The sequence below is a fragment of the Rhinopithecus roxellana genome, chromosome 7 (assembly GCF_007565055.1).
Source record: "Rhinopithecus roxellana isolate Shanxi Qingling chromosome 7, ASM756505v1, whole genome shotgun sequence".
NCBI classification, from domain to species: Eukaryota; Metazoa; Chordata; class Mammalia; order Primates; family Cercopithecidae; genus Rhinopithecus; species Rhinopithecus roxellana.
The window spans coordinates 44,891,892-44,907,968 of record NC_044555.1 but is presented as its reverse complement, the minus strand read 5'-3'; the positions used below and the strand labels follow the sequence as shown (position 1 = coordinate 44,907,968).

General features: G+C 35.6%; 1 protein-coding gene across 5 annotated transcripts in view; it reads left to right on the top strand.

Moving 5' to 3' along the window:
• BRWD3 (bromodomain and WD repeat domain containing 3) overlaps positions 1–16,077 on the top strand; it is a 134,714-nt gene that overhangs the window by 52,676 nt on the left and 65,961 nt on the right. For all 5 annotated transcript variants that reach the window (XM_030933831.1, XM_030933830.1, XM_030933832.1 and 2 more), the window contains 3 exons: positions 7,868–8,028; positions 9,353–9,574; positions 15,954–16,054. In XM_030933831.1, the coding sequence (XP_030789691.1) occupies positions 7,868–8,028; positions 9,353–9,574; positions 15,954–16,054 (484 nt within the window). The remainder of the gene's footprint in view (positions 1–7,867; positions 8,029–9,352; positions 9,575–15,953; positions 16,055–16,077) is intronic.

Sequence of the window (16,077 nt, the reverse complement as noted above, 5' to 3'; positions counted from 1 at the left end):
AAAACAAACCTGAAAAACACAGGCAACAAAAACAAAAATAGACAAATGGGACTTATTGCAGTCCTAAAGTACTTAAAAGCTTACGCACAACAAAAGAAGCAATCAGCAGAGTGAAGAGATAACCTATAGAATGTGTAGAATGGCAGAAAATAATTGCAAATTATCCATCTGATAGGGGACTAATAACCAAAATATACAAGGAACTCAACTCAACAACAAAACTCAGAAACAATCCCATTAACAAGTGGCTAAATACATAAATAGATATTTTTCAAAAGAAGACATGCAAACGGCCAACAGGTATACGAAAAAATGCTGGGCCGGGTGCGATGGTTCACACCTATAGTCCCAGCACTTTGGGAGGCTAAGGCAGGTGGATCACCTGAGGTCAGGACCTCGAGACCAGCCTGGCCAATGTGACAAAACCCTGTCCTTACTAAAAATACAAAAATGAGCTGGGTGTGGTGGTGGGCACCTGTAATCCCAGCTACTTGGGAGACTAAGGCAGGAGCCTGAACATGGGAGGTGGAGGTTGCAGTGAGCTGATATGGTGCCACCGCACTCCAGCCTGGGTGACAGAGCGAGACTTCATCTTAAGAAAGAAAGAAAGGAAGAAAAAATGCTCAACATCACTAATTATCAGAGAAATTTTAATTAAAACCACAATGAAATATCATCTTACCTCAGTCAGATTGGCTATTAATAAAAAAAAAATTAAAAAGTAACATGTTGGTGATGCTGTGCAGAAAAGAAATCTTAACACACTGTTGGTAGGATTATAAATAAGTACAGCCTCTGTGGTAAAGAGTATGGCCATTTCTCAAAGAACTAAAAATAGAATGTCCATTCAATCCAGTAAACCCATTGCTGGGTATATAACCCAGAGGAAAATAAATCATTATATCAAAAAGATACTTGCACTAGTATGTTTATAATGGCACTATTCACAATAGCAAAGATGTGAAATCAACTTAAGTGTCATCAGTGGATGAATGGATAAAGAAAATGCTTTGGAAGGCCAACGTGAAAGGATCACTTGAGCCCAGGAATTCAAGACCAGCCTGGGCAGCATAGAGAGACCCAATCTCTAAAACAACAGCAAAAAATTAGCTGGGCATGGTGGCACGCATCTGTGGTCCCAGCAACTTGGGAGGCTGAGGTGGGAGGATCAATTGACCCCAGGAGGTCTTGGCTGCAGTGAGCTGTGATAGTGCCACTTCATTCCAGCCTGGGCGACAAAGCAAGATCGTGTTTAAAATAATAATAATACTTAGATAAAAATGAATAAATTAAAAAAATAAAAAAAGGAAAATGTGCTATATGTATATAATCAAGTACTATTCAGCCATGAAAAAAGGAAGTCGTGTTATTTGCAGCAATATGGATGGAACTGGAGGTCAGTATCTTAAGTGAAACAAGCCAGGTACAGAAAGTCAAATATCACATGTTCTCATGAACTCGTAAGTGGGTGCTGCAAAATGTGTACATCTGGATGTAGGGAGTAGAATGGTAGACAATGGAGACTCAGAAGGGTGAGGCTGTGGGAGGGGAATGGATGTTGAGAAATTACTTAATGAGTACAATGTATGATATTTGGGTGTTGTATGCCCTAAAAACCCTGCCTTGACCACTGTGCAATCTTTGCATGTAACAAAATTGCACATATAGGCCATGAATTTGTATGAATAATGAAATAGTTTAAAAAAAAACGCATTTTGCTTATGTACTTAACTGTGTTTCTTTGGCCATTAAAGAACTCAAATATCTGTTAGATGAATGAGTGGATTTTCTTTCTGGTAGTTATTTACTTTTCCCCTCTCTTTCTCTGGCTCTTGCTGTCCTTCTCTTTTTGTTTGTTTCATTCATTTATTCATTTTTATTGGCAAATAATTTTGTATATTCAAGGTGTACAATGTCATGTTTTGATCTATGTATACATTACAAAGATTCAACCAAATTAATTAGCATATCCATCACCTCACCAACATTTTCTTGTGGTGAGAACATTACAAATCTATTCTTTTAACAATTTTGAAATACGCATTTTATTATTATTAACTGTGGTCACCATGTAGTACAGTAGATCTCAATACTTATTGCTCCAGTCTGACTGAAACTTTATGCCCTTTGATCAGCATCTCCCCTTTCCTTACCCCTCTCCTTTCCTTGTATCCTCTGGTAACTACCTTTCTACTCTGTTTTTATGAGAGCAACTTTTTTAGCTTCTACATAAATGATATCAAGCACTATTTGTTTTTCTGTGCTTGGCTTTTTTCACTTAGCATAATGTCTTCCAATTTCATCCAAGTTGTTGTGAATGGCAGAATTTCCAATTTCTTTCCTTTATAAGACTTAATGGTGTTCGTGTATGTGTGTATGTTTGTGTGTGTGTGTGTATGTATAAAATACTTTGAACCATTAATCTGATGGACACTTAGATTGCTACCACATCTTGGCTATTGTGACTAATGCTGCAATGAACATGAGAGTGCAGACATCTCTTTGACATTGATTTCAATTCCTCTGGATATATATCCAGAAGTAGGATTAGTGGATCATATGCTATTTACATTTTCAATTTCTTGAGGAACCTCCTTACTATTTTCCAAAATGTTTCAATTTACATTGCTGCCAGCAGTATGCAAAACGTTTCCTTTTCTCTATATCCTTACCAACACAAATTAGTATTTGTCTTTTTGATAATACCCATTCTAATAGGTGTGAAGTGATATATCATTGTTCCTTTAATTTGCATGTCCCTGATGACTGGAGGTGTTGAGCTTTTTTTCGTATATCCATTGGCCATTTGTATGTCTTCTTTTGAGAAATGTTTGTTCAGATCATTTGCCCAGTTTTTAATTACATTTTTTTTTTTTGCTATTGAGTTTCTTATATATTTTAGATATTAACCCCTTATCAGATAGATGGTATGCAGGTGTTTTCTCCCAATCTGTGAGTTGTATCATCTGTCTGCTAATTGTTTCCTTTGCTGTGCAGAAGCTTTTTAGTTTGATACTATCCCATTTGTCTGTGATTTTGTTGTCTGTGTTTGGAGTCCTACCCAAGAAATCATTGGCCAGAACAGTGTTGTGAAGCTTTTCCCTTATGTTTTCTTCTAGTAACCTTACTCTTTGAGATCTTCTGTTTAAGTCTTTAATTCATTTTGAGTCGGTTTTTGTACATGTTGTGAGAATAGGGTTCAGTTTCATTCTTTTGCATGTGGATATCCAGTTTCCCAGCACCACTTACTGAAGAAACTGTCCTTTCCCCATTGTGTGTTCTTGGAATCTAAGTTGAATATTGTTTTATTTTAAATGCTTGGATTAATTTCTGGACTTTGTATCCTGTTCCCTTGGTTGATGTGTCTGTTTCTATGTCAGTATCATGCTGTTTCTATTAAATAAGCTTTATCATACCTTTTAAAATCAGGGAGAATGATGCCTCTAGCCTTATTGTTTTTGCACAAGATTGTTTTAGTTGTTTGGGGTCTTTTCTGGTTTCATTTGAATTTTAGGATTTCTTTTTCTATTTCTGTGAAAAATGTCATTGACATTTTCATAGAGATTGCATTAGATCTGTAAATATCTTTGGGTAGAATGGACATTTTTGACATTGAGCAGCTGAATGGATGAAAAAAAGTGACCCAATAATATGCTGCCTACAGGAGACGCTCATCATCTCTAAGGACACCCATAGACTGAAAATAGAGAGTTGGAAAGACATATTCCTTACAAATGGAATCCAAAAGAGAACAGGAGTAGTTTTGTTTATATCAGATATAAGAGACTTGAAAAAGTGAGTAGTGACAAAAAACGTCACATGTAATGATAGAGATGTTAGTTCATCAAGAAGTTTGGCAGTTGTAAATATATATGCACCCAACATTGGAGCATTGGAGCACCTAAATATACAAGGCATATATGATAAAAACTGAAGGGAGGGAGGGAGGGAATGGGAGAGAGAGAGAGAGAGAGAGAGACTACAACTCCAGTACAATAACAGGAGACTTCACTACCTCACTTTCAACATTGGACAAATTATGTAGACAGAAAATCAATAAGGAAACATTGTACTTAAACCACATTTCAGACTAATTGGACCTAATAGACATTTATAGAACATCTCAGCTCAAGTACATGTGGAATATTCTCCAGGATATATCATATTTTAGGACACAAAGCAAGTCTTAACAAATTTAAGGAGATTGAAATCATATTAAGCATCTTTTCTAATCACAATGGCATGAGACTAAAAATAACAGGAGGAATCCTGGAAGGCTCACAGATGTATGCAAATTAAGCAACCTACTTTTGAAAAACCATGAGTCAAAGAATAAATTAAAAGGGAAATTGAGGCAAATGAAAATGGAAACACAACATACCAAAACTTATGGGATGCAGCAAAAACAGTCCTGAGAGGTAAGTTTATAGCAGTAAACATTAAAAAAGATAGAAAATATTGACATTGAACCTCAAGGAACTAGAAAAAGATGAACAAAGTATGCCCAACCTCAGCAGAAGGAAGAAATAAGGAAGATCGGAGCAGAAATAGACAAAATAGAGACTTGAAAAACAACAGAAAAGATTAACAAATCTTAAAATTGTTTTGTTGAGAAGGTAAACAATATTGACAAATTTTTAGGTAGACTTAAGAAAAAAACAAAAGACTCAGAATCAGAAATGAAAGTGGAAACTGAACAGACCAATAACAAATAATGAGATTGAATTGGTTATAAAAAGTCTTCCATCAAAGAAAAGCTTAGGACCAAATGGCTTTTCTGTTGAATTCTACCAAACATTTAAAGCAGAACTTACACCAGTGTTTTTCAAACTCTTCCAAAAAATTGAAGAGGAGAGAATACTTTCAAATTCATTTTAAGAGATCAGCATTACCCTGATACCAAATTCAGACAAGGATACTACGGGAAAACTAAAGACCAATATCACTTTTGAGTGTAGATGCAAAAGCCTGGGTGCGGTGGCTCATGCCTGTAGTCCCAGCACTTTGGGAGGCCAAGGTGGGCGGATCACTTGAGGTCAGGAGTTTGAGACCAGCCTGGCCAACATGGTGATGCATCCCTGTAATCCTAGCCACTTGGGAGGCTGCGGCAGGAGAATCACTTGAACCCAGGAGGCGGAGGTTGCAGTGAGCCAAGATCGTGCCACCGCACTACAGCCTGAGTGAATGAGCAAGACTTGATCTAAAATAAATAAATAAAATAAAGAAAACACAAAAATCCTTAACAAAATACTAGCAAACTGAATTCAACAGCACATTAAAAAGGTCAATCACTGTGATCAAGTGGGATTCATCCCTGGGGTGCAAGATTGGCTCAGGATATGTAATTCAGTAAATGTGGTGCACAGTATTAACAAGATGAAGGGCAAAACCTGCATGATCATTTTAATAGATGCAGAAACAGTATTTGACAAAATTCATGATAAAATCTCTCAACATAAGAGGTATAGAAGGAATGTGTCTCAGCTCGGCAAGGCCACTCATGCCTGTAATACCAGCACTTTGGGAGGCTGAGGTGGGTGAATTATCTGAGGTCAGGAGTTCTAGACCAGCGTGACTAACATGTTGAAACCCCATCTCTAATAAGAAGATGCCCATTCTCGCCACTTATATTCAATATAGTATAGGAAGTCTGAGCCAGTGCAATTAGGCCAGAAAATGAAAGAAACAAAATGCATCCATATAGTAAAAGAAGGAGTGAAATTTTCTGTTTTGTGATGACATGATCTTATATGTAGAAAACCCTAAAAATCCACCAAAAGAACCCTCTTAGAACTGATATACAAATTGAGTAATGTTGCAGATTACAAAATTAACTTGACAATCTACATTGTTTCTATACTCTAACAATGAACTATCCAAAGAAATCAAGGAAACAATTCCATTTATGGTAGGATCTAAGAAAGTACTTTGGAGTAAATTTAAGTATAGGTGAAAGAGCTGTATAGTGAAAACTATAAAAGATTGATGAAAGAAATTGAAGATTCAAATAAATGGAAAGGCATCCAATGCTCATGGATTTGCTTTCTATCTCCTGCAGCTCCCCTTCTCAAAACTGCTTTTCTGTTTGTTTGTTTTTTTTTCTTTTTTCCTTCTATTGGTAATGATGTTTTTTGCTTTTATACTGCAAGCAGTGATTTTAATCTGGGGCAGTTTCTTACCCTAGACAACATCTGGAGATATTTTTGTCATAACTTAGTGTTGGGGGGATCCTACTAGCATCTAGTGGGGACAGGCGAGAGATGCTGCAAAACACCCTACAATGGAAAGTCCCCACAGCAAAGAATCATTCAACAGAGTGTATCAATAATTTCAAGGTTGAGAAGCCCTGCCATAACCTGTCTCCACTGCATCTACCTGCAAAGTATGAAGAGATAAAAGCCAAGCAGAAGTAATGGTTAATTGTTTTAAGGAACTCAGAGCAGTAAGAAATGTTTCTTTGGAGAAGGAAGTTTTCTGAAGTCCCAAATTAGGGTACCAGCCCTTCCTATCTTGGAGTCATGGGATTTTCTTGTGATTTAGATGGTAACACCTGCTAAAAAGAAATCTTCTTGCCTGATACTGATGCTTATGCAGTTCCTCCCATTATTTACTCAGCATCTTGCAGTATTACATAACTACTCAGGTCTCTTATGTGTTCTAATTGTTTATATTCAACATGTCACTGATTTTGCTATTCATTATTCATTTTTTGTCATTTTGTCAGTTAAAATGGCCAGTGGATCTGCCTTTGCCTGAAAGAAAGACTTCATTGCTCTTAAAATTGTGAGATGTTGAAAGATTTAATATTTTTTATTGTGGCATGGTTCTAATCATACTAATCTAGCTAGAACTCAGTTCTTGCTTTAATCTTGCCCTGCTTGAACATGAAGCTATTTTCATTTTGTACTGTATTATTTATGCAGTGTGGTAAATGTCACTTTGCCTCAAGGTGACCTTTGAAGTTATAGGGAGCCTATGTTTTGATTAAAATATATTGTGTGGGGTATTAAGCATTTTTAGTGTATAAGGGAAGATGAAGGTGTTCACAGGGCAAGTGGGTGGCTGTAAAGTTTTACATAGAGTTCAAGATTTGTTTTTTAGATATGAGCAGAATCCGCCTGGTATTTGGAGAAGAATTGTGTAGACTTACGATATATTATGTCATTTTTTAAGAAAATGGAGAACAAGGCAAAGCGAACAAGAAAAAAGAAATGAGATAGGACCTAAAATGACTTCATAGGAGATGAAGCCTTTAAAGTTCCTTGTTAACTAGAGGGAGAGCCTCTAAATTCAGAAAGCAAAAGGAAAGAACCCATAAAAAAACCTAGGTTGTTTGCAACATAAAATCTTTGTAACATCGTAGATTCCTTATCTTTTCACTGTATACTTTTTTTTACTTGTATTACTCTTGAATTTTTAGGGGCAGTCATACATGTGGTGGGTAGGTGTGAGGAGGTAGGATAAGAATTTATGAAATTCCTGTATAATTTTTTAGAGGAATATACTTAAGTACAGTTTTATTCTAAAATTTCTTCATGTTATAGAAAGATTTACCTATGTATTTAAAGTGACAGTCTCTTTGACTATAGCATACCAAGAAAGGCAAAATGAGAATGTGCTTGAGAAACCACAGTAAGCCAAGCAGAATATCAGACCTTTGAGATTTAATGGAAGAGTATTCTTGGTGCTTTCTTGTAGTAAACTGAAGTTCATAAAATCATGAACTATGTAAGGGAGTTTAGACTTCTCACAGGGCAGAATTACTATAATATATGTACTCTGTTTTGTCTCATCTTAATATTTATGACTTAATTTCATGAAATCAGTTTCACTTTTAAGTTTTAAGTTAATTTCTTGTTTTTTTCAGTGAATATCACCTCTGCCAGGCAATTAACCGGATGTAGTCGCTTTGGTCATATTTTCCCTTCATCTGCTTACCAGCACATTAAGATGCATAAGAGAATTCTGGGGCACTTGTCATCTGTCTACTGTGTAGCATTTGACCGAAGCGGGAGAAGAATTTTTACAGTGAGTTTAAAATTTATCATATGGTAACATATATAGAATTACAACAATTGAAGCCAGACTGCATGGGATGGCATTGCGCATTGTAAGCAGTTCACTTTTTTTGGATATATGGGTGCAGAAAAAGATGAGTGGAAATTGAAAAATTTTTCTCATTTTATATAAGTAAACGAGTGAACGAAAATGTTTCTTGGAAGTTTAATTTAAAAAAGTTAAATCTTCAGAAGACCTTATATTCTAGAAGTGGTTAATTTATGTGAAACAAGTGTACTCTATTTCATTTCATTCAATTTTAACAAACATTTATTAAAATGCACTTCTGTGTGTCACTTAGTGTAATTGCTGCCAGTTTTGCCTAAATAATGATTTCATCACATTTTTTTGATTAGATAGTTGAACTACACCGTAATGAAGATTAGAGCTATTTTTTATATCTTTTTCTTTGTTTTAGTACTGTTTATTTTTTAAGCTGAACTTTTATTAAGCAGATAATACTGTATGCTTTTGAGTACAAAATTGTAGTACACCAGTATTTCCAAAAAAAAAGCTTAGTCTCATTGCTTTAGTATTAACATAGAAGTGTGGCTAATAGCATAATTTTAGTTTTATATTTGTATGCTACAACGAATGAAGCGGAAGTTATTCGGGAAGTTATTCAGGAAGTTATTACACCTTAGAGTTTATTTTGGACTCTTCCATTAATTACTTAATGACTCTAAATGCATCACATAAGTATTTGGATGTTAGTGATCATGATGAGGATGATGAATGCTATATTTTAATAAACAGATAATTGTTAAATAACTTTTCTACCATAGTAGAGTAGAATTGCTCTTTACAGTTCACTCTTCTGAAATTCTCAAAAGGAAGTTTAATATATTTTTACCAGAAATATCATTAACGGCTAGCCTCATGTTTACTGAGAAATGCATGTAGACTTTAGGTTAAATTCTGAATAATTTGTGGAAAAAATATTTAAAGAATTTAGAAAAAAGGCTGTCAGGCCTAAAGAAAGAAATGATGGTAAAAATGCTTAATGCTAAATCACTAAAAAGTGAGTTTAAAATATCTTGAGTTGTCATGATTGGTGGTAATTTTGAAAAGTTCTTCATAAATGCCATCGTCACTTTGAAAAATGCTTTGTTATTGTTGTCATTTGGACATCATTTATACTTGCTACTGGATCCCTATTATATGTAGAGAGGAGACTAAAAAGTAAAGACTTAGAAGTAATTTAATAAAATCTTCTTTTTGGCTGTTTTTTGGGTGGGGGGATTGTGGTGAATTTCTGCTTCATTATAAATCTATTGTCCTTTTGTTACTATAGGGTTCAGATGACTGTTTAGTAAAAATTTGGGCTACAGATGATGGACGTCTTCTTGCTACACTTCGTGGACACTCTGCTGAAATTTCTGACATGGCTGTTAACTATGAAAACACTCTTATTGCCGCAGGCAGCTGTGATAAGGTAGTAAGAGTATGGTGTCTTCGAACTTGTGCACCCGTTGCAGTCCTTCAGGGCCATTCAGCTTCTATTACTTCCATACAGGTAAGAAAAGTGTAAAATTTACCTCGAACATATGTAATAAAGGTGAGAATTCTCTGATTTCATGTTACATTGTATAGATAATAGCCCAAATAATAGCAAGAGAAAAATGCTCTCTTCTGGACTTTGCTCCTACCCTGCAGCAAGGTAATTTTTTAAGTTCCTTTTTCATATGATTCTCTTTTTTAAAAAATAAGTAAAAAGATGATTTAAAAAGTCTTATAAATAGAGTGAGACATCTTATTTGTGTGTGTTAAGGAGGGAGAAAACCTGTAAATGCCTTAAGAGCACACTCTTTCCTGTTAGAATATAAACGGGTTCTAACTTGAATATTGGCATACCTTGTATTAATATTTAATGCAAGATGTTCGCCAGTCAGATTTAGTATGTGTGTGTCTGTGTTTAGGTTAATATGAGAGGAATTTTTATTCTTAGTTTCAGTGATTTTTTTAAATTTCAATTTGATGTGTTTTATTTTGTTTTGTTTTGTTGTCACCCATGCTGGAGTGCAGTAACGGGATCTCAGCTCACTGCAACCTCCACCTCCCAGGTTCAAGTGATCTTCCTACCTCCACCTCCTGAGTAGCTGGGACTACTGGCATGCGCCACCACATCTGGCTAAATTTTGTACTTTTTGTAGAGACGGGGGTTCGCCATGTTGCCCAGGCTGGTCTCAAACTCCTGGACTCAAGCGCAATTCCTCTGGCTTTGGCTTTCCAAACTGCTGGGATTACAGGCGCATGATGAGCCACTGCACTCAGCCTCAATTTGATTTTTAATGTAGAATATGTTGGCTGCTTTTAATACTTGTCCACATACTGGTTTTACCAGATGTTAGTAGTGAAAGTCATGGATAATTTAAAATATTTTTTATTTAATAAAACTAATGAAACTCAACTTTTGTCCTGTTCTTTGTATTGAGAGGAAAACAGAGTAATCTTAAAAATTTTACACTTTGGAGAAAGAGACCACTTTTGGAGGAGATAATTACTCCCATTTACTTTTGTTTATTCTTTAGGAAATAATAAGTATGCCATTTTTTGGTGTTATTTAAATAATATGTCATCTTTTTATGGGGAGCTAGCAAGAATTGGGTTCAGTGTATGTTGACTTTGAAAAAGTTCATGTCAAAATTTTGATTATTTGAAATTATTTCATGGATTTTGATTTGGGAGATTATCAGTTACTTGTGATCTCACTATCATATCTGACTGATTATTTCTGGAATTTGGACATACTGTCATATGCCACTGAAAAAAATCATTTGATTTTAGTAGTCCCCCTTATCTGCAGTTTGGCTTTCCAAGGTTTCAATTACCCACCGTCAGCCATAGTTTGAAAATAGGTGAATGCAGTGCAATGACATACTTTGGGAAAAGGACCACATTCATGTAACTTTTATTACAATATATTGTTATAATTTTATAGCAATATTATTAGGTATTATTTGTTAATTTCCTACTTTGCCCAATTTATAAATTAAGCTTATAGGTATGTAGGTACAGGAAAAAAACAGGGCTTGGTACTATTCAAGGTTTCAGGCATCCATAGGAGGTCTTGACATGTGTCCTCTGCAGATAAGGAGGGACTACTAAATAATGAAAAATATTTATGATACTGTTGTTTTTTTTATAGTTTCATTTGCTAGTTTATTTTCTCTTTTTTTTTTTTTTTTTTTTTGAGATGGAGTCTCGCTCTGTCGCCCAGGCTGGAGTGCAGTGGTGTGATCTCGGCTCACTGCAAGCTCCGCCTCCTGGGTTCACGCCATTCTCCTGCCTCAGCCTCCCAAGTAGCTGGGACTACAGGCGCCTGCCACCACGCCCAGCTAATTTTTTGTATTTTTATAGAGACGAGGTTTCACCGTGTTAGCCAGGATGGTCTCGATCTCCTGACCTCGTGATCCACCCACCTCGGCCTCCCAAAGTGCTGGGATTACAGGCGTGAGCCACCGCGCCCAGCCTTTTCTCATTTCTTTTACATATTGTAGTGCCTTAGAGATCTGTAGACCTTTCTATCATACTCTTTCTCTTAGTCATCTCATGGTTTTGAATTTCATCTGTAAACTGATGATTTCAAACTTCCATCTCCATTTAGGAACTATCTTTTAGCTTCATACTTGTTTATGCAACTATCTTCTTAGAATCATCACATATATGTCTACTAGGTATTTCAAACTCATTATATTCAAAATTGAACTAATTTTTCTTCCTCATATCTCCCCAAGCCTTTTCATCTAAACAAATGGCAATACCCTGCTTTCAACTCCTCAGAGTAGTCATCCCTTTTATCTTTCTCTTATACTGTGTATCCAACTTGTCAGCAAGTCATGTTGGTTCTACCATCAAACTGTATCTAGAATCTGGCAAATTCTCATGACCTCTATTATTGCTATCCTGTTTTAAGGCACTATCATCTGTAGTCTAGATTATTGAAATAGACTTTTAACCGATCTGCCTGCATCTTCCATTCCCTTTCCCCTGCCCCAGTTTAATCTCTCAGTTTAACAGACGAAGTTATTTTAAAATGGCAGTTAAATCATGTCACTGGTGCTCAGGACCATCAGTAGCTTCCAATCTCAGAGTTAAAACTGAAGTCTCCACAATGCTCTGTATTCTCAGCCTCCTTGGTGCTCTTCAGTCTCATCTACTGCATGTTTGCCTTTTTCACTCTGCTTAACTGCTGGCCACTTTGCTTTTCTTGAACGTTCTAGGTGTACATGGCTGCCTTGGCTCTTACTGTTTCCTGTCTCTGGAGTAGTCTTCCCTGGATATTCACATAGTTTGTTTTCTCAGTTTCTATGTGCTTTGTGCACATGTCACCTTCTCAGGGAGACCTGACCACCTTATTGCTCTGATTAAAATTGTAAACCATCGCCCCCCAGCCCCCTCCACTGTGTGCACAGCAACTCTGTATCTTCCCTTCTGTTTCATTTTTCTCTGTAGTAATAGTCATCTTTTGGTATTCTTTATATGTTCTTTATTATTTGTGTATTGACTGTCTTTATTAACATCAGTGATATATTCTCCCACGTTTTGTATTTTTTTAACAAAATTTAGTTAGAATGGTATGATGCTAATAGTGGTTACCACTGAATGGCAGAATTACATGTTACTTTTTTTTCTGTTTTTCCACATTTCCTAAATTTTCTACAGTAGGTATGTATTAATTTGTCAGGAATACAAAAATAAATGTTATATTAAACAATCCATAACATGATTTCTCATTTAAAACAATTCTATTAAGGCACATTAATGGGCCAGATCCCCCTTTGTGATTAAGCAATTTTAATGCAATGGAGATAAAGGTTTCAATGTTTCTTCACTTTATAAAATTATACTATTTCATATTTAATTGTCTAATTCTTGCAAATCTAAGATCAGCAAATATATAGGCCAGATAGTAAATATTTAGGCTTTGCATGTCATACAGTCTCTGTCACAACTGCTCAGCTCTGTTCCCATAGTACAAAAGCAGCCATAGACAGTGTAAGGTGACTGTGTTCCAATAACACTGTATTTACAGAAACAGGCAGCAAGCTGAATTTGGTGTGTTGGCTGTATTTGTGGATTACTGCTGTAGATTTTAGAGTAAGCTTTTGTTGTTGTTGTTGAGACAGAGTCTTGCTGTGTGGCCCAGGCTGGAGTGTGGTGGTATGATCTCGGCTCACTGCAACCTCTGCCTTCTGGTTTCAAGTGATTCTCATGCCTCAGCCTCCTGAGTAGCTGGGATTACAAGCATGTGCCACCATGCCCAGCTAATTATTTTATTTTATTTTTTATTATACTTTATGTTCTAGGGTACATGTGCACAGTGTGCAGGTTTGTTACATATGTATACATGTGACATGTTGGTGTGCTGCACCCATTAACTCGTCATTTACATTATGTATATCTCCTAATGCTATCCCTCTCCCGTCCCCCCACCCCACAACAGGCCCCAGTGTGTGATGTTCCCCTTCCTGTGTCCAAGTGTTCTCATTGTTCAATTCCCACCTATGAGTGAGAACATGCAGTGTTTGGTTTTTTGTTCTTGCGATAGTTTGCTGAGAATGATGGTTTCCAGCTGCATCCATGTCCCTACAAAGGACATGAACTCATCTTTGTTTTATGGCTGCATAGTATTCCATGGTGTATATGTACCACATTTTCTTAATCTAGTCTGTCATTGTTGAACATTTGGGTTGATTCCAAGTCTTTGCTATTTTGAATAGTGCCGCAGTAAACATATGTGTGCATGTGTCTTTATAGCAGCATGATTTACAGTCCTTTGGATACATACCCAGTAATGGGATGGCTGGGTCAAATGATATTTCTAGTTCTAGTTCCTTGAGGAATTGTCACACTCTCTTCCACAATGGTTGAACTAGTTTCCAGTCCCACCAAGAGTGTAAAAGTGTTCGTATTTTTTCACATCCTCTCCAGCACCTGTTGTTTCCTGACTTTTTAATGATTGCCATTCTAACTGGTGTGAGATGGTATCTCATTGTGGTTTTGATTTGCATTCCTCTGATGGCAAGTGATGATGAGCATTTTTTCATATGTCTATTGGCTGCATAAATGCCATAGGCATGGGCAGGGACTTCATGTCTAAAACACCAAAAGCAATGGCAACAAAAGCCAAAATTGACAAATGGGATCTAATTAAACTAAAGAGCTTCTGCACAGCAAAAGAAACTACCATCAGAGTGAACAGGCAACCTACAGAATGGGCGAAAATTTTTGCAGTCTACTCATCTGACAAAGGGCTAATATCCAGAACCTACAAAGAACTCAAACAAATTTTTTATTTTTAATAGAGACGGGGTTTTGCCATATCAGCCAGTCTGGTCTCAAACTCCTGACCTCAGGTGATCTGCCTGCCTCGGCCTCCCAAAGTGCTGAGATTACAGGTGTGAGCCACTGCGCCCAGCCAGATTAAGCTTTTTAATGCAAATTTCTCAATCTCAGAAATGAAAATATAGTTAACCCTTTGTATCCGTAGATTTTGCATCTGTGGCTTCAACCAGCTGAGGAACAAAAGTCATTTGAAAAAAATTAATCTTCCTACTGAACATGTACAGATTTTTTTCTTGCCATTATCCCTTAAATAATATAGTATAACAACAAATCACTACAACATTTATATTGTATTAGGTATTATCAGGAATCTAGAGATGATTTGAAGTATACAGGAGGATGTACATATGTTATCTGCAAATACCATACCATTTTGTATCAGAGACTTGAGCATCTGCTGATTTTAGTATCCATGGGAGGTCCTGGAAGCAATGTCTCAATGATACCAACAGAGGACTATATAGGCATGAGTCCTGGTTTCTTTACTGTACATCAGTTATTAATGGATAATATTAATGAGTAATTTTTGTTTGAATTCATCTCTGTTGTCTTTAGAAGTTCTGTGCTTCCAAACAAAGAAGCTAATAAGTAAATTACTTCTAATATCTATAATGATAATTTTCTTTTGATTTGCATTCAAAATGTATTCAAACCCTATACATCTTAATCCTTAGTCATCATCTCAGTGGAAATGTTTAATTATCTTCATTTGGTATTTTAAAAACTCACCGACATGTAGGAAACTCTTGTCCAATTTTCAGCTTTTTCCTGTGTCCCAGACATCAGGAGCTCAGTTGTTCTTTTTCCTTTTCTGTGATTCTTTTCTGAGGATATGTAAAATACTGAGAGTAAGAGCCTGAGAAGCCCACATGATAAAGGCCTTGATCCTTCTGACATATTAGTAGTCCTCTATATTGACAACTTAAGTTTTTTTTTAACTTGATCTCCATTTTTCCACAATGATATGATATGAATAATGATTTGACCTATTTTACATTATTTATGGAAATAAATGGCTTATATCTAAAAAGGACAAAATTATATACTTCATTGAATGAAACTGGATTTTAAAGTGAAAAAATAATAAAACCAAATACTTGGATATTAACTTCCCAAGTGTTTTTAGATTTACTTCTAATCCTCTGTCCATCTGAACTATAAAAATTCCAGTTGTTTCTGTAAGTGTATATATAGCACATTTGTAAAGTTTTAAGTAGTAATGCGCTTGTGAGTTTATTCTCCACTGAAAGTGATTAAAAAATCTTAAAGTGTAATGTTAAATAATTTAAAAGTATTTTTTTATAACTAAAACATTTTATCCTAAGTTCAGTTACTTTTTCTATAGTTTTTTTGATATTTTAAAATTTTTATAAGGTATTTATTCATCTAGGAAAGTAAAATAGTCCCTTGAAACAAAAAATTTTAACTGAATTTATTGAAATTTTATTTGCTAAATGATTACAATTTAAAAATACTCTGTGTTTGATGTTAGGCTGAACATGAAAACTTTTTATTTGAATCATATTTTTTGTTGTTGTTTTTTTAAGTTTTGTCCATCAACTAAAGGCACAAACAGATACCTCACTTCTACTGGTGCTGATGGAACAATCTGTTTCTGGCAATGGCATGTCAAAACAATGAAGTTTAGGTAAGTTTAGAAATTTTGTGAAA